General features: G+C 54.0%; 3 protein-coding genes across 3 annotated transcripts; 2 read left to right on the forward strand and 1 right to left on the reverse strand.

Annotated features, from left to right (window-relative positions):
* Positions 1–305: 305 nt before the first annotated feature.
* On the reverse strand, positions 306–846 carry PC9H_002714 (uncharacterized protein; the record flags this gene model as incomplete). The annotated part of the gene is made up of 2 exons (XM_036772349.1): positions 306–761; positions 811–846. 2 exons carry the CDS (start codon positions 844–846, stop codon positions 306–308), a joined length of 492 nt encoding a protein of 163 aa, XP_036625995.1.
* A 3938-nt stretch (positions 847–4784) lies between these two features.
* PC9H_002715 (uncharacterized protein) lies at positions 4785–5275 on the forward strand (the record flags this gene model as incomplete). Its single annotated transcript, XM_036772350.1, has 3 exons — positions 4785–5074; positions 5129–5166; positions 5232–5275. 3 exons carry the CDS (start codon positions 4785–4787, stop codon positions 5273–5275), a joined length of 372 nt encoding a protein of 123 aa, XP_036625996.1.
* A 3701-nt stretch (positions 5276–8976) lies between these two features.
* Positions 8977–10459, forward strand: PC9H_002716 (uncharacterized protein; the record flags this gene model as incomplete). Its single annotated transcript, XM_036772351.1, has 3 exons — positions 8977–9098; positions 9743–9868; positions 10069–10459. 3 exons carry the CDS (start codon positions 8977–8979, stop codon positions 10457–10459), a joined length of 639 nt encoding a protein of 212 aa, XP_036625997.1.
* Positions 10460–18050: the final 7591 nt, after the last annotated feature.

An 18050-nucleotide genomic window follows, 5' to 3' on the forward strand; every position in this document is an offset into this window, starting at 1 on the left:
TCCAATCATACCGCATTATCATTGATGGGGGCTATTCAGAGCTGTAGAGATCACACCTTTCGGCCGGTCCATCGGGCGGACCACCGCCAACCATACACCGCGCCCCCCTCCCGACTGTACGCTTGCGCCGAGGTCGTGATCACTGCTCTCCAGCAGTTTCATGGCGAGTTATCCATCCGTGAATACCCAGTCAAACAGCGAGCAGGAAGGCGCCAATCATGAACGGGCAGGCCAACGGCCTCGAGGCAACATGGCTTCTCTCCCAACAAGGTAAAAGTGCATGAGATATGGGCGCTACAGTACAGTCATGGGCTGTAGAATCTCTCGGCGCCGCCGATCCGAATGCTTCGCTCGAGCGAAAGGTCTAAAGCTTCGGCGGTGCCACGACGAGGTATCGTGAGGACAGTGGACTGCAAATGATACTGGTTCATGGGAGCATGCGGCGTAAATGAGTAAATGAGAGGGGATGTAACCGTGAAAGTGGGTGTGGGTTCACTGTCGGTTGGCGCTTGTGTAGTGGACTCGGGGGAGGATAGAAGAGGTTCCTCGGTCGTATATCCGAGACTGGATCTATGGATTGGGTCCAATTGAACGGGAGGGGTCATTAAAGCAAGGACACGACGTAGGAACTGCGAAGAGTGTGCAATGGCTTGCTGGTGCGAAAGTGGTACATTGACAGCGGGAGGGGGGAGGCGTTCCAGAGGGGCAAGGACACGCACCTCCCAGAGGAGTTCGAGTTCGAGTTTGAGTTTGAGGGATTGCTGAGTGGCGAAAGTGAGCGACGGGACTGTATTTCAAGCTGCGACCCACGCAAATGGTTGAGTCGAAAGGATACAGGGACAGCATTCGCGGGAGTGGTGTTGTTGAGTGACAAAGATATGCCGCCGCGGAACGACGGAGGAGCTGCGGTAATTGCTATCGCCGAGTCGAGAAGACGGCGGACGAGCCACGCAAACGATTGAGGCGATGAGACGCTCGTAGCGCCATGTGCAACCCCCAAGTGTCAGCGAGGCAGGACGGATCATCTGCTCGCCACGGCGAGTCTGACGTTGGAGCAGAACAGCTAGGCGGCTCCTACCCGCTGCTCTACTACGCCGTATCTTGGATGTCTTCGCAAGAATGTTGCTTCTTGCCTAATTTCGGAGGAAGGGTGAGTGGATCCGTCACCGACGACGACACGACTGAGACTTTGACCTGAATACAATGAGAATGGTGAGGCGTCTTCGAGGGTAGCGCCACCGCGGATTGACTGAGGAGTTCGGACGTATCATGGGTCGAGGAGCGAGCGAAGTTACGGCGTGTGGGATCAGGGCGAGATGAACGTAGTATGGTCGCACTTTGAGCGGGGGGATTTACACTGGTTGCGGAGTCGACAGGATATTTGCACCTCGGGAATCATGGACTCAACCTAGACACTCGATGAAGCTAAAGAACTCGCCAACTTGAGAACCAAGCCTACGAAGAAGACAGTCACTGCTCCCAACTCTCCGTGGATTCACGCAGCGGGGACAAAGAGAGATCTCGGCATTAGAAGTCTCTCTATCGCGTTCCAAAGTATGCGTAGATATGTTCGCCACTTCGTTAGTCGTTGTTAATCGTTGGCAGAGCTAAGGACGTACAGTACTGAGTGCTATCCGGCACTACTAGAATGAGATTCGGGCTGATTATCTCTATAGCTCTTGCCTCACACAGAAGTTAGCTAGTATGGTGACTGAGAGCCGGATTCTGTTATTTCGACGTGTCTCTGAAGAATAAAAATACTCACAAAGCTGTGAGTCCGTGGTGGTTCGTTTTGTGATGGGATGAGGATGTCCTGCTCCGGGCCGGCGATATCCGAAGCTATGTACTCGTCCCGCTGTTAACCTAACAATCATTCAACGTCAACTTGCCTCGGTCCTCGACAGAGGCGAACATCACGGAATACGCGAACAACGAAAGATGGAATCGAGACTTGAACGTTGAACCACGTGTGTTCTACCTCGCAATTTCAGCCGTACCACCTAAAACTCAGGACGCGCGCGCTCGAAAGCGTCATTTCAAAGTGCTCTAAACACTTGGTCCAGGAATTCTCTTCCGGAAGAGGGGATCAGTGGTATACCATCGCCGGTGAGTTGGTCATAATCAGCGCTTTTGCGACTGGCCGACACGCTTTAGCGGCTACACCCAGATCTTCAAGCTCTTTCGGCACTGGTCTTGCGCGCAACCAGGCATGTTTGACGTTAGCTATAATTTGCGGCAGCAACCCTCAGCTCTTCCCGCTGTCTCAAGAACACGAAGCCTGGTCTTGACAGACATCCCCGTCGTCTTTCCCCCTCAATCCACGCCACGCGCACCGCGACTTCTTACCTATTCACCGACCTCCCTCGCTGCTGGATATCGTCGGTACGCACCTTGCGGCTGCATCCTCCCTCTCAGCCCGTGAAACTCGACCAACGTCCACCTCTACGTCCGCGCCCTATGATGACCTCTTCTCATCCCACACCATCCTTTTCTACGCTGATCACTGAGTGGCGGGAAGTGACTTGTCTCGCCGTACGCGTTGTATAGTATACAGCCAAGCATCCAAGCGAATGGTGCCGTCCATTGAGCCCTCTATTTCTTACCTATATCCCATGCATCGGGAGGTACCCTCTTCGTGACAGCGAGGAGACAAACGCACCAAAGGGCATGATACTACGAGACTATCTCAACGTATTCACACCAAAACAGGAACCGAGCACGAATGCGCAATCACGAAGCGGGACGGCAAAGAACTCATCTGCCGGCTCAACATGCTTGCATTGCGACAGCGCTGGCCGACATGCGCCGCATAGTTGGGTCGAATGAAACGTAACAGTGTTTAGCCGCTTGTTCGGGCCGGCAGTAGCGGAACCGAACCACCTTCCCATCTGATGCCACCAACTTCGCAAACCGTAGCGCAACGGGACCTCCATGATACAAATATCAAATAGAACACGCAAGTGGCGACGCTTCTATCCCAAGCACCCCCAGTCTGCGAACGCTGCTACCTATTACCTCCCAAATACCCTGGAACTCAAGATCATTGGCTCAACCTCTCGAGACGTTTGTGGGTTCATGAACATCGCGATTTCTCGGTCAAGAGATGGATAAAGGACGATCTCATGAGTGGTGTATGTTCGTTGGTGAGTTTTGTGCCAATACCTTTGCCATCACCTAATATCCTTTCAGCTTCATGGTTTTGTTCTGCGCGGAGGTAATGTTGGGCTCGGAGTGGATGCGAGAGTGGCATCGTCATGCTGTTTATATGTACTCCGGGGCGACTGCAGCGCCTGGCTCAAGCCCTTCAAGCTCTCAACGACTTCGAGGTATTGGCACACCTTTTGCAGGGTTCGTATTATCCCTTGGCTCCACATCCCTCGTGCGACTCTATCTTCCTACCCACTCGGCGTCTTGACCCTCTGCAGCACATTCGGTTGTTTGAATCCCTCTTTCACAGTCGGCCGAGCCCATGCCCGTTCAATGTCGCTTCAACACTCGCCTCTTTCGGCGTTGGTAGAGGACTAGACATCGTGTTGCATTTCGACAGGCAAGAACCTCACGGACGCACCATCGCCATGCCAAGATCTCCATATCACCGCCAACCGAAGCTCCAGCGCTCCACGTCTCCCCCTGAAAAGCAATGGATAGAATCGCGGTATGTGCGTATCTTCTTGCAATAGCGACTTTTGTTATGAAGATCACATAAACACTTAGGTATGATCTCGAGGCAGCAGCTCCAACTGTGCATGCGAGGGCGGGTGGGCTACACGACTACGTGGCTTTTGTAAATGCTAGGCTTTCGACCAAGCAGTTCTGACATGCGCCAAAGGGCGCTACCGTCCTCGAAAGCCATTCTCACCCAGCCCGGTCTTAGTTGATTCACGTTCCCACTGTTCTTGGACGCGGGGATCACTACGTATCCTGTTAGCGGAGCCACACTTCGCTAAATAATGAAGACCAGAGTCACGCGTAGCTATCTGCACCCCGTCGCATCCAGTTTGGTACTAGGCACATGTGTCGAATCTGGCCACCTTTCAATTGGAAACCCAGAAAAATCATCCTCCGTTGAGCCCAAGGGGAAGTCTGCGGAATACTTTGCGCCGTTATCTTGTCTGCAAAGTCATATCACCTTTAGTTAGTGAGTATGCTGTCATCTTTCCGATGTGAAGCTTCCTCTTGATTGGATGACGGCTAATAGATGTCAATGTTGCGGAGCTTCGCAGCCGGACTTCTGGTCAACTAAATTCGGTTTGGCTGCCGTCACACCGCACCATAGAATGTCTAATGTCTAACCCCCATCACACGCTCAGTTGAACATATGCAACGCAGGCCGTTCGGGACTACATGCGTAGGTGAACTGCCGCCCTACCCCCAAAGTCGTCTAATAGGCGTCATTGTCTATGCTCCGTAGGGTTTCAATTCGCTGGGTGCGACGTAGGCGATTGGCTAATGTTGTTTTCTTCCGTCAGGACCACTTGATGTCTCCTCTCACACCAAGGGGACCCCACCAATCATTCGTGAACGCCTGAAGTTACGTGGCGCAGGGGGGCAGCCTCATGGGATCTACCAATTGAATCGATGTCTAACTCGCTTCCCATACACCTACATACGCGGCACAGAGTTCTACTGGAAGGAAGGTAGTCATTGGGCATCCAAATGTGAATACAAGGTCTGTTCGCCTATAAAGCAGCGCGTCTCAATCTCTCATCCTTCACTCGAACAGCTCAGTCGTTCAAGTACCCAGCCAGTTGTCTACAGCACCTTTTCCAACGCCCATCGCAAATATGTTCTTCTTCAACACCAAACCCATTGTCTTCCTCGTCGTCTTATCTGTTGTCGCTACCTTTGCGGCCGCCACACCCGCCATGCTCGCTCGCGGCGGCGGCAGCTCCTGTGCCCCCTCCACCTCCCTCAAATGCTGCGACCACGTCGGGACTTTCAGCGAGGTCTCCCCCTACATTAATCCCCTTGAACTCGTTGGGGTGATCGCCGCCCTCTTGGGTCTAGTCGGAGAGCTCTTCACGTCCGTCACTCTCGCTCTCACCTGCAGTGGCATCGATATCGGGGGCTCTTGGTGAGTTGCTCTGGCTCGCGGAATTTGGAAGAATAATATTGACTCTCCCCGTAGCAACTCGCAGACCGTCTGCTGTGAGAACGTCGTCTTCAGTAAGCCTTGCCACATACAACCGCTTTTTTAAATCAAGGACCGTGCTGATGTACTTGTTTTGTAGACGGCCTCGTCAATGTTGGATGCACCGCTATTGACATCCTTTAAGCCCTTTGCATTCGGCGAAGCAAATTTGCAGCCTCGCGGGAAGTCCTTGTAGATATGCGAATTCTACACGTAGCTTCTCTTGTTTTGTTGTTTCGTGATTCCGTATTGGCCTATGAATGTATCCTCAACAAGTGTTCACATTATGAGGGTCGACCAGACTGATGCTCTACGCGACACCCTCAGTAGGTGGGTAGTATGCTAACTAGTAAAGACATTTATGCGAGCCCAACAATCATCGCGTATTCCCACTCGGCCTCGTTGACAAAAGGAAGCTCGAATACTTTTGGCGCATTCTGTAACAACCATCATTAACGACCGTCTGGTTTGAGCCTCCACAGTGATGAGGATGGTGGCGAGGGCGCCAGCAGAACCGCTGATGTTCGGGACACTGATGGCGAATATGTTGAAGGGGGGGTGGAGATTGAGGATGCTCTAGGATTGACTGCGAGCGTAGCTGTTCGCGGCTCCGACCTTCTCCCCGTTGGGATACAACGTGTGTACTAGTCGGCGCTACAACATTTAGATTTTGATTCGATTCGATGTTGCGAAGCAATGCACATGCATGAACTTACGCGATGATCATTATCAGGACGGTAGAGCACTCGTTGATTGTCTTGCAAAAGGTGTGAACTCCTTTGCTTGCGACACTGTTCTTGTGGTCCGACGACCAGGTCCACTTCGAATCATTGAAGCTCAGGACGGGGTACCACAGCCCCCAAAGTGACTTGGAGTGGATCGCTTGAAGTGCGGGGAAGCACCACTTGTTGTCATCGTTGGCCGAGAGCTGGAAGTCTTCGGGAATAGTTCTCTATGTTTCGTCGGTGATGAAGATAGTGTGAAAGTGGTCCATGAGGGAGGGGGGTTCGAGGACACACGCCACCACAAGCAGCTGAATCTTGGGTAGCGGGAGCGAATTTGGGACGACCAGGAGAAGGAGAAGTGTGCTCGGTGACGAAGGCGAGACTGAAGTTACGCCAGACTTGTAGAGAATATGGGCTGCGGCGGAAGTGTTTGGAAGTCGCGCGTTAGCCTCCAGGAGAGGCGGAGAGGAGAGCGCGATGAGACTGATCCGTCACTGGGGGCAGCGCTCGATCTGGAGCAGGATGGGAGAGGGATGATCAGTGTGCCGATATAGCGAGCGGGAGAGATAAATGAACTCACGGAGAAGGAACAAAATGTTTGGTGTTGAGTATACTTGTCAATTCTTTCTCACTTTTCTATCCTCCAGCGCAGTGCGCCGAAATTGCGAGTCACGATCGTTGTCGTCGCGTAAGGTCCCCAGCTCTCTGGTGCACGTACATGTTCTTTGCATCGACGTCGCAAGGTCTGGACTCGTGATGGCCACAGGGACCTCAATGTAGCAGAAAAGCCAGGCCTCCTCGACGGGCTGCTCTACTACGCAGTATCTTGAGCGCCACTGGAAAACGCTGGCCATTGTCTCAGTTCGAAATCGAAATGAGGGTGGGCATGGAGGCGTTTTGGACGAGGGTATGGAGATGTATGCTAGTCCCAAGGATGCGCGAGGTGTCCATTGCCCCGAATAAAACAGTCGTGATGCGGAATGATCCTACCGACGGTATCGCAGCTTCAAAGCAGGCGCAAAGCATCTTGGTCGGGGCGACAGTAGGGAGCACGAGGCGCGGTAAACATCCTGCTGCGATGGGTGCGGGGTGGAGTCCAGCATCTTTCGGCGAGTATGACGCCATGAGAACGGCGAGTCGATCCGTAGGTCGCTGAGGTGGCCGTAGGATGGTGGGGAGCATTCAGGAACTAGAGAATAGCTGCCAGAGTGCGAGTCATGATTAGTGCACGCTTCTCCAGGTCCTTTCCCTCGAGCACCGGTTTCGCACTCACGCAAGGGAGGCTATGTGCTCCCCGATGTATATGGTATGCTCCGTCATTCGTGACCCGCCGAAGAATCTTGAGCAGCGAGGAATTATCACTCGAGAGCTTTGGAACCACGGAACTGTCAGACGTGATGCTAACTATGAAGTGGGAATATGGAGATACGCAATGGGAAGTGCAAGGCGAGGATTGCAGCGTGTACCTGAGATCTAGGCAGTTTCGGTGGCACTCGAGCGAGATTTCGAGGGCCGATAATTGTCTCGATCACATCAAAATCTACCAAGTGTACGAGGATCGACGAAGTACACGTCGTGGGCGGTAGGGGCTGCAAGGACCTTCCGCCGTCAGCTTTATAATTCCCCACTGCGTGACTATGGGACAGGAGGGAAAACGCACCAAGAGGCCAGCACGCTTCTGCCCACTGCCCAGCGCGAGATTGACTGCGCTCAAAGCAGAGCGTGAACCGAGCGCGAACGCAAGACCATAAACAAGGAACTCGGGCCCTGGCTGAATTTGAGGAGTGTGTGGGTGCTTGTTGCTTCGTGTTCTAGCCGACAAATTCCTAGTGCAGCGCCGGGAGTCTTGGTTTCGTGAGTTTATCTACGAAACGAGATTGGTGAAACGTCCTTTACCTGGAGGAAGTGGAGTCGAGATGATGGATTGACACTGAACATATGTTCGGGCCGGCGACATCCGATGCCACTCCCTCATGACCCTTTCAGTCAGTTTCCTTCTATCTCGACCAAATCCCGTTGCACCTCACAGAACACGCGAACAATAAGTTATCTACTCCAGGAATCGAATATCAATAAGCATTTTAAGGCGCAAGGCCACACTACTTCCCGCGCCGACCTCAGGTAAGTGCTCCCCGATTCATACATGTTCACCATTTGATCTGGCGTGGAAGGGGAGAAGAAGGGAAGTTGGGTAGAATGGGATTCCTTTGTCGGTGAGCTCGTCATACTCTGTCGCTAGCATCCAACGCTCCCAACGCTCAACACGGGCTCTTTGATTTCAAGGTGTCCGCGCACCGTTTGGAACCTTCGCGTTCACCGTGGGCTTCTTCTTTGTCGCTCCAACCAGCCTAGACCCACTCGTACGATCGCTCGACGTCTCACTAGGGTTGGACGTTGGCTACGTGTCCCATTTCGCAGTCTGTGGGGCTCATGGTCAATGACGCATCAACATCCGCCTCGCGCGACGTTTCCTATATGCTTCCCATGCACTACCTATACCAGTGCATATGTTCCATTTCTCCCCTCTGGTCCGGTCGCGTGGCTCCATACGCTCAAATCGAGTACTTCGAAGATTACAGACGTTAATATTTCGATCCCAGTTCGATTGCATGAATGTGAAGATGGAATGGTAAGAAGAATATCGCATACTCGATTCAGATGGCCCGCTCTAATTACAATGCTCGATAACTAGCTACTCCTATCCTCCTAAGTGCTTCCTTTTCCCATCTGGGCCCGCCGCGTCGAAGTTAGCTTCGCCGTTGCTTCGAGGACGTCCGTGGTCATTAAAAATGACACGCTTCGCGCGGACCCAAATAATTGTGTATATAAAGCCAATTGTCGAAACGTCGAATCCTCGCCCTCGTTTCTTCCCCCCACAATCCCCAAAACTCGCATATTCAGAAACAGACGAAGAGAAGCGCAAAGATGTTCACAAAACTACTGTGAGTGCTGCACGCACTTCGTTGTCCTTTTACGTGGCTTTGCCGTCTTCCGGCTGTAGTCGCTGCCCATCCTCGCCTTTGCACGCCTGCGAGGGAGGCGCAGTACGCAGTACGACTGACGACAACCTTGAGGCAGTCTTCCTCCTCGTAGTCTCCGTTACTAACGTCCTCTCCCCCAATGTTCTGCAGCACATTCGCATTCCTCGTCTCCCTTGCGGCAGCTCTCCAAATCGAACCTCTCAAAGATGCCCACACTCAGGGAGTTGTGAGGGTAGCATGGATCGGCGAGGCTGATGATGCGTGAGTGTATCGAGTATGTAGTCCCCTGATACAACTCGGATATTGGGTAATGCGAGTTTCTCTGGCACCTAATGCCAAATTGGGCAAATGGCGGGACTCGGCCCTCGAATACTCCTTGTTAACGGCGGGGTGGTGCGCCCCCTTGACTGGTAAAGAATAAAGAATCAAAATTCACTCCTACCTAATGAAGGGGACACGGCGGGGCTGTTCTGGGAGGATGTATGGAATATACTGAGTCATTGTCATAACCTGAATGTTTTGCTAATGTGTCGAGCTCAAACGAAACAAGTAAAGTGGGTTCTCAGCAGCCCGATGTTTGCAACTCCAATTATTCCAGGAAGATCAATAGCGCGATGTGTGCGGGTCGCGACAAGCAGTTGCAGCACCGACATGGTGTTCGGAGTCCAAAGGGTGTTCTGCGCCGTTCCCGATCTCTATTACCCAAAGCGGACCCTCGGAATAATGGCCGACGCGCGGAGTTGTATCAGGGGACTCAAGACTGGAGTGTATCCCTGCTTCTTACGCTTAAGCTTTGCCCGCCCTCCACGCTACTTCGACGCATCAGAGCTATTCTCCAACCTCTCCACTCTCTCCTCGTTCCTCTTGCACACACTGCCTTGCTGACACTCTGCCTGTAAATGTAGAAGCCGATTCGCCGCTTTCTCTGTTTTCCTCCACCATCCGTCTTTCAGCTCCGACTTCGCCATCCTCAACAACCAGCGCTCCGCAGACGGTGGCGCCAACGTCACGCTTCCCGCCGTTCCTGTTCAGTACGTGGCTTTCTTTCGCTCTGCCCATTTATATGCTGGTGCCTCTTTCGCGTATTCGGCCAACACTCTTGCTTGATGGCTTAGCGTCTTTCACCACTGTTATCAGCTCGATGTTTATGCTTCGTTCATGTCGTTCCTTGCTTTCATCCTCTCTCTTTAATCTTGCCACATGTTCTAACCCTCGCGCTTCCTTCCAACAGATCTGGCTACACCCTCCGCGCAACAGACATAGGCAACATCAACAACGAATTTGCGGCCTCCTCCTCATTCTCCATCGGCCCTGAAGTATCCACCAGCTCCCCGATCCCCTCGTCCACTTCTTCCCCAGCCGTCACGGCCTCAGGCAGCGGAACGATCCTCTCCGTGCCCTCGATGTCCGCGTTCGGTATGACTGTGTCTTCCGCGACGGCCTCGTCGCGTCTAGGCACCTCCGGCGCGTCGAGTGCGGGAGGGGCGGGGAGCGGGACGAATACGGCGGCGCAGGGGGGCGCTACGAACTTTAATGCTAACGGAGTTACGGGTGCTGGGGTTGGCGCGTGGGGGCTGGGGGCTGCGGTTGTGGGCTTGGGGTGGGCCCTTGGGCCATACTAGGTGGTTCGGCCAAGTCGCCGCCCTCTGAGTGGAGGTCCCAGGGTGGGGATGCGTTGGACGGGGCGGATGTATATCGTGATGATGCCACAGGCATCTTGGACGTTGTAGCGACACGGACTTTGATATGCGCGGTTTGGTAGACCATCGGACTTGGATGGGACTATTCTTGCAAAGAAGGCGTGGTATTGTTCGAGTATGGATAGAACTATGTATGGTGCATATGCTTTGAAGAGACTCACTTGCATCTATGTACCCATTTAGCTTGGAGGAGGCACGCCTCGACGCAGCTGGCAGCGTCTGAGTTCTCTATGGGCTGAGATCCGTGAGACAGTTGAAGCGCTCCGAGGCATGCCATATTGATATGAACGTGGAACTACACGCTCCTCGTTTTCGCCTGCCATGTAACAAACGAACAACTAGCATTGAGGGTGTCAGAATGTTCATGCAACTTGTGGCCAGTCCTCTCAAGTTGTTCCAGTATCCTTTGATACGCAATCTTGCTACATGTGGACTCCTCTCTATCGCGTGTTTCCCAACTTGAATGAACATATACTCTAATACTATGTAGAACGCCTCTAGCTCCTTTTCGTCTCACCCTCGCTCGCGGTACTTGGGACTTTCGGCATGAGCAAGCGACCTCGAGCTTACCAGCTCACTGCAGATGCGGTTCGGAGAACCTCAGCTGGCTGTACAATCGGGAGCAACAGCTCTGGGACTTGGGTATGTAGACACGGCTTCACGCGACGCTACAGGGTAGATTCGAGTAACTAGGACGTCGTGTAGAGACGACCTGGGGGGTCAGCACGCGACCCATTCTCCATGATAGCTGCCTCTCGACTTGCCGCCATGTTGCGCTCTATGTGCTGAGACCGAATGTATGAGCCTGGGTCGTTGGCGCACGCATATTGCGCGTGGCGTCAATGTTGGGGAGAGTGACGACGAGGGACATTGATGTGAAGCCAGATGGTGCACAGAGGCCTTCGGGTTTTCAGGACAACTCAAATAGTTTGAGGTGGGCGTGGCAGTCACCACGGAGTACCAACAAGAAGAATGATGGACTACCCATCAGACCACTGTCAAAAGCGCGTGAGGCGGTCACGGCACAGGTGCTGGCATGTCAAATCCACCAGCGAAGATACACCGCCCTTATCCCTCTCTCGTGATTCCTGCTTTTGGGTGGTACATTGTAAATGCTACGGGGAGTCGATCTTTCGTTTGTGTTCCGTGGAGAAGTTTTGGCATGTATTCGTTCTGTCACGGAGCCGATGCGGGGAGAAGAGAAATTGCGACCAGATCTATGTAGTGTAGTAGTGAATATACACGTAGACTAGTAGTATAGTCAAATGAAATGCGAGGGTCCGCCTCCGGCAGGACAAGTCCGTGCGACACCCGAATGAACTAAGTGTGATAAACGGTGAGTCCGAGAGTGAAAACAACAACTAGGAAACTTCGGATGCTTCGGATGGCTTCGGATAGCTTCGGACGCGCTGGGACGCGGAGCGAACAACTTCGGCTTCGGATAGTACGATGAGGACGGCAGGAGAATGATAAGGATGGCAGGAGAACTGGCTTCGGATCGGACTCGGACTCGGACGACGGCGAACTCTGACAACGGAGGAGGAAAGCTTCTCGGGCGACTTAGATTCTGACTCGATGTTGGGGGGAAACAAATCTGATCCTTCTAACTACGAGTACAGGAGGCTTTTGTAGCTAAGAAAAATGTCAGATGAAGGAAAAGTCCGAGACGAAAAGGCACCAGGAACGAATAATGGTGCTAGTATAGTCCAAGTATTAGAGTCCGAGAACAAAAGATATACAAAAGATTGATCCGAGCTGTCTGATCCGTTATCACGTGTGTCCGGTACGGGTTCGTGACGTCCAAGTCATGTGCGAGCGTGTCCAAAGAGTCGGAGAGGGGTCAATAGGGGATAGGGGAGGTCGGACTGCACGGAACGAAAGGGTTCAACCCTTACATCCCCCGGGGACTTTATGTGTTGACCCTCCGGGGCAACGTACACGGCGAGCAAGAATTGCGAAGTGGGCAGGTGGGTGGGTGAACGAAAGTGTGGCGTGAGACCAAAGGAAGCGCGGTCACATGACGGATTGTTGATATTTCGACGAAGTCCAACATTCACTCTTGTTCTTCTTCGTCCATCACATTCAGCCTCACCGCCGCACACTCATGGAGCAATACACGCCATCCCGCACCTTAGAACAACTCCGCGCCGCGAAGAAGCAAGAGGCCGTCGCTGCATACGAAGAGGAGGCCGGCCGGTTCGTGGATATGGGCACGGCCCTGCCGGAGCTTGACGACGAGCGTCGGGTCGATGTCGAGATTGCGGTTGCCGAGATGGAGCGGGAGCAGGTAGGTGTCAACGCGGCGACGATTAGAGACAGGATGCTGACGACGTATAGGAGTGGCTGATGGGCGCCGAGGACATTCTTGTGGCGCGCCAACTGCAGAACACTGTCGAGGACGACGTGAAAGAGAAATTGGCCGGTGCCACCACACAACTTCTGGAGGCACAGTCGCGAATCGCGGAATGGCAGGCCGAAGACGAGAGACGGGCCCGAGATGCACAGGAAGCGGCGGAGGCGGAAGCCAGGAGGGCGCAAGAGGTGCGTGACACACGCCGAAGGGACGCGCTCGCCGCTGAGGAGCGTCGTCGGGCCGCACAGAGGCCACAAATCGTGTCCGGCTCGGGTACCATCGGATCCGGGAGCACCACCATTGATCGTCCCGAGCCGGAGAAGACATCGGAGGTCATCGAAATCCCCTCGGAGGCTGAGGATGACAGTACTCCGGCCCCTCGTACGCGAAAACGGGCTAGCGCCATCCGAGCTGGAAAACGGAAGATGGTGGAGAGCGACGGCGGGGAGCCCGAGACAACACCTCGGGCGAAACGACTCCGAAGGCGCACAGGCAATGCGGAGGACACAAATGAAAAGACTCCGCCACTGCCACCGGCTCTCGACGTTATGGAATACGGGGAGTACGATCCGGCCGGTAAGGTGACCCATATATCGATATAGCGTAAACTAACGTATCCTCCAGACGCCAACGCGAGTCCGAACAACGTCGAATGGGGGTGCGGGTTCGGCGCACCCAAGGAGTCGTGCCCACATCCGGTCGTCGAGTTTTCGGACGCCCGACGATGCCTGCACTGCCAGCAGGCTCATTATACCTGTGTTGGAACCGGTTGCCACGCATGCGAGGCATGCACGGGTTCGAAGGTCAGATGCTCGCATGCGAAGACCCGAGCAAGGCCAGTGAAGACGTCGGACGCGGAGCCATCCGGTAGCAAGGTCCCGGGTGGTAGAGGAAAGCAGCGGACAGCCCCAGGGCCGAAGACACGACGTCGGGTAGGAGCAGGCCGGGAGACGGCTCGCACTACGCGGGCAGCGACGGGGAGTGCGCTTATGCCAATCCTGGCCGAAGCGTGCGCGGACCACGAGCTGCGGACCATTGTCCAGGTCATGGCGTCGATGGACGCTCGGATCGCCGCTCTGAAGCAGGCTACGGAGGAGGCGGAGAGCACCCGGGCGGCGGCGACGAGAAGCATCGCGGCATTGATACTGCGGCGGGAGCTGGAAGACACGCAACGGGCGGAAGCGGCGGATGCGGAGGAACGAGAAGAGGACAGGCAAAGGGACGAAGGTTCGGAATACGATGGGGAGTGAAAGAACAGAGAAGGGCGCTTGGCCCGTAGACAACTTTTTGACAGATGTATGTAAATTTCTGAACAGATCTTGGAAAACAAAGAAAATATAATGTGTGAGTGAGCAAAAGTGAAAGGAAAGGACGCAGCGTGAGTCCGAAGTCTTCGGGAGCAAAAAGAGTCATAGGCGTCGTCGGATGGCGCTTACGAGAACTAATCTAAGAGAATATAAGGATCGGAAAGGCGGGAAATCAATGGAATAGCCGATAGATGAGAGACGGAAGGGGACCGAAGTCCGGGATAACACAGGGCAAACCCTGGTCTGGGTGGAAAAAATTTTAGATTACTGGAAGGCGTCAAAACTCGGTCGTTCGTCGTATTTTGTAGTCCGGCGAAGGTAGCAGCGGGGTGAGGTTCCGGAAGATCTTCGGAGTCATCGGATTCGTCGGGTTCGGCAGAATGGGGAACTGGAATGAGATGGCGGTGTCGGGCGTAGTACGGAATGACGCGGAACGCTGCATAACGTAGACTAGAGACGGAGCCATCAAGTTCGGACAGGACGTAGGATCCACCCTGAGTGCGTCGGACGACAATCATAGGTCCCATGTAGCGAGGCAGATGTTTGAGTGAGTGATCCCCTTCTATCTTCTTATCACGAACGAGAACGAGCTGCCCGGGAAGAAAGTTGAAGTCCTTGATGGTCCGGGCGAATCGTCGTTCGAATTCCTCGAGGGAGGCAATCCGACTCCGAATGACTTTCTCCCACATACGTTCGATATCGTCCGGACGCTTCTGGAGTTGTCGGGCGCGCATGGAGATGAGTTGTTCAGTGGTGAGAGTGGTATCGGGAGGAGGGGCGAGATAGGTAGCTTCGTGGAGGTCGAACGGAAAGAGGGGCTCAATGCCATGTACCATGTAGTAAGGAGACATTCCGGAGGTTTTGGAAATGGTGACGCGCTCGGCCCAGAAGACTGATGGTGCGACTTCAACCCATTTCTTCTCATTGCCATCCGCAGTCTTCAGGAGCGAGCCCCGAACGTCCCGGTGTCTCCGCTTGACGAGTCCGTTGGCTTGGGAGTTGTACGGAGAGATTCGGATGTGTCGGATGCCGTATTTTTCTGCGAGATATTCGACTGCCTTCACAAACGGGGTACCGTTATCCGTCACAAGTTCTTCGATGGCGCCCCAGCGGCATAGAATCTCTTGGAAAATAAACATGCCCAGTGTCTCCGCGGTCTCCCGGCGAAGCGCGCGCCACTCCGGATAAGAGGTAAGAGCACACCGAGCGTGGACTATCTTGTTGAATTTGTTGGCGGAAGGCATCACCATGCAGTCAATGTGGACGCGGCGGAAAAGGGAAAGTGGGATCGTCGGAGACGGCGGAATGTGTAGTTTGAAATTGGAGCGGATCTGGCACTGATGACAAGTCTTGACAAACCAGCGGACGTCCTGGTCAAGGAAGGGCCACCAGAATCGCTCAAGGAGGCGAGTCCAGATGACGAAGATACCCTTGTGTCCGAGAGAGTCGTGAGCAGCGCGGATCAGATAGAGACGGCGGCCCGGATGGATGTAGACTTTATGCTTCCCGTGGTTATCCTTGCGCCAGAGCTTGCCGTCACGGTAGAAAAAATTGAGCGCTTGTCGGACGAAGTTCCGCATGGCGGGTTCAGCGAGTCCGACAGGAGCCTTGCTAGTCCGGAGGAAGGTCTCTATCTCCAACATCCGGGCGTCCTTACCCGCGGCCTTCGGAGTCCGGGGAATGTCTTCGGATTCGTCGGAGTCGTTGAATCCAGCAGAGTCTTCATCATAGACGAAAGTGCGGACGAGGGACCCGAGATGGCCCCGGAAACGGTTCTGCGCAACCCGAGAGGCAGAGGCATCGCCGTCCGAGTGAACCTGTAAAGTAAAACCACATGCTTCGTCTATCCAACCCTCAACATCTTCTACAAGGACCGGGTCTTCTTCGGCTCTTCTTCGTCGTGAGAGGCCATCGGCCGGAGTGTGATCCCGAGCGGGAACGTGCTTGAGTTTGAAGGAAAAGGTAAGAATGGTGGCGATCCAACGGTTCATCGCAGCGTTCGGAACAATGTCCGGATTGTTGATCATACCCTTGATATATTTCGCGTCGACTTCGACAGTGAGATTGCGAGCTCCGATGAGCCAAAGCTTCGTGGCCTGAAGTGCCCGGAAGAGTCCGTAGAGCTCGATTTTGGATTGGGAGTAGCGGGATTCTCGGTCGTTCCAAGTAATGGACCCAAAACGGGACGGATAGCGTTTGTTGTCCGCGCCTACCTGGGAGAGGATGAATCCGACGGCTACGGTGGAGGAGTCGACAGCCAGTACGACTTCGCGATCGGATGAGTGGTCGATAGCTCGGAGAGCGGGGGAGGTGATGGCAAGATTCTTCAAAGTCTCCATGGCAGCTAGTTCGTCCGGACCCATGACAAAGTCAACGTCCTTTTTGGTCAACTGCACAAGTGGTTTAGCATGTTTCGCAAAGTCTCGGATGAAGATACGCATGACTCCGATGGTACCCAGGAAACCCCGGACGTCGGTGACGTTCTCGGGCACGGGCCAATCGCGAATCTTTTGGACCCTGTCATTGTTGGGTTCTCTACCCTGGTAAGTGCACATGTGTCCGACAATAGATGCGCGCTGAACACAAACACGTAGCTTGACTCCGGAGAACGTTCCACCAAACTTCTTCATCCGGTGAGCGATCCGATGCATGTTTGCGATATGTTCATAAACGAAGCGCCGGATGTTCGGATTATTGGGTAGGGTTTCGTAGGATCCGTCGGGTTGCTCGTATCGTGTAAGCGGACCCTTGACAGGGCAATCGTCTATGTACGGACCGGTGACGTGGGGAATTTCGTCTCGCATAATGAAGGTGAGGTCGCCGTGCTGAATCTGGACGGAGTTGGTGAAGCCCATAGGAATGACGGTGAGACGCTTGGCTCCGAGAGGCGTCTGGAATGTTGTGAGATCACGCGAGCTTTCCGCGAGCTTCCGTTGGTCGAATCCGACGAACAAGTCGTAGATACCGTAGCAAGACCGGCCTCCGAAGGTTTCAGCATAAGTTTCAACCCGAGGCGGAATAGAGGCGTCCTTGATAGTGGCGGCGTTGAGAGGCTGAAGGTCGTGGAGTAGACGGAGAGACTTTCCATCCTTCTTGAGAACGCAGAACCAGCGGGACCGGTAAGAAGAACTGGACTCCTCGTAGACTCCGGACTTGATCTTGTCTCGGATGACGCGGACGACCTCGTCGTAGATGCCCGGAGGAATGGGAATGTTGCGGAGTGCCCAGGGAACGTGCTCGATGGTCGGCATCACTACAGGATCAAACCATTCGTCAGAGAACTTGCCTCGTTCATCTTCGGACCAAGCGAAAGCGTCCTCGTCAGTCCGGATGAACCAGTGCGCGAGTTTGATTTCCTCGGGAGAAAGCCAGTTGTCCGGATCGACGGCCTGTTTGTCAGCGCGTTCCTGAGTGTACCGGAGTCCCGGAGTGAAGTCGGGTGGTTGAGTAGGAAGCGGAAGAAGATCGGTTAAGATGTCGGGAGGTTCGCGTCGGACAATCTGATACTGTTCGGGAAGGGTAGTGGAGACGGGTACTGTGCGATTGGCGACCTTCCGGTAGGGCTTCTTTCCGTATGTTGGCATCCGGGCAGTCGCTGCGAAGACTTCTGCGGTCGGGGTCGGAGCGGGATCTTCGGATGAGGCGGGCGGAGCGTCGGTGTCGGTATGGATAAACCAGGATGTAAAGGTAGAGTAGGAAGTAGTGGTGGAAAGGGGAATATCAAAATAAGAAGCACTCCGAGTAATGCCATCTTCGATGATATCAACAAGACCTGAATAGATCCGTCGCTCATCCGGCAATTCGTCATACGCGCAAGAAGAATGAGTATTAGGTACGGGCGGAGGGACACAAG

Source organism: Pleurotus ostreatus (assembly GCF_014466165.1).
Source record: "Pleurotus ostreatus strain PC9 chromosome Unknown scaffold_11, whole genome shotgun sequence".
NCBI lineage: Eukaryota > Fungi > Basidiomycota > Agaricomycetes > Agaricales > Pleurotaceae > Pleurotus > Pleurotus ostreatus.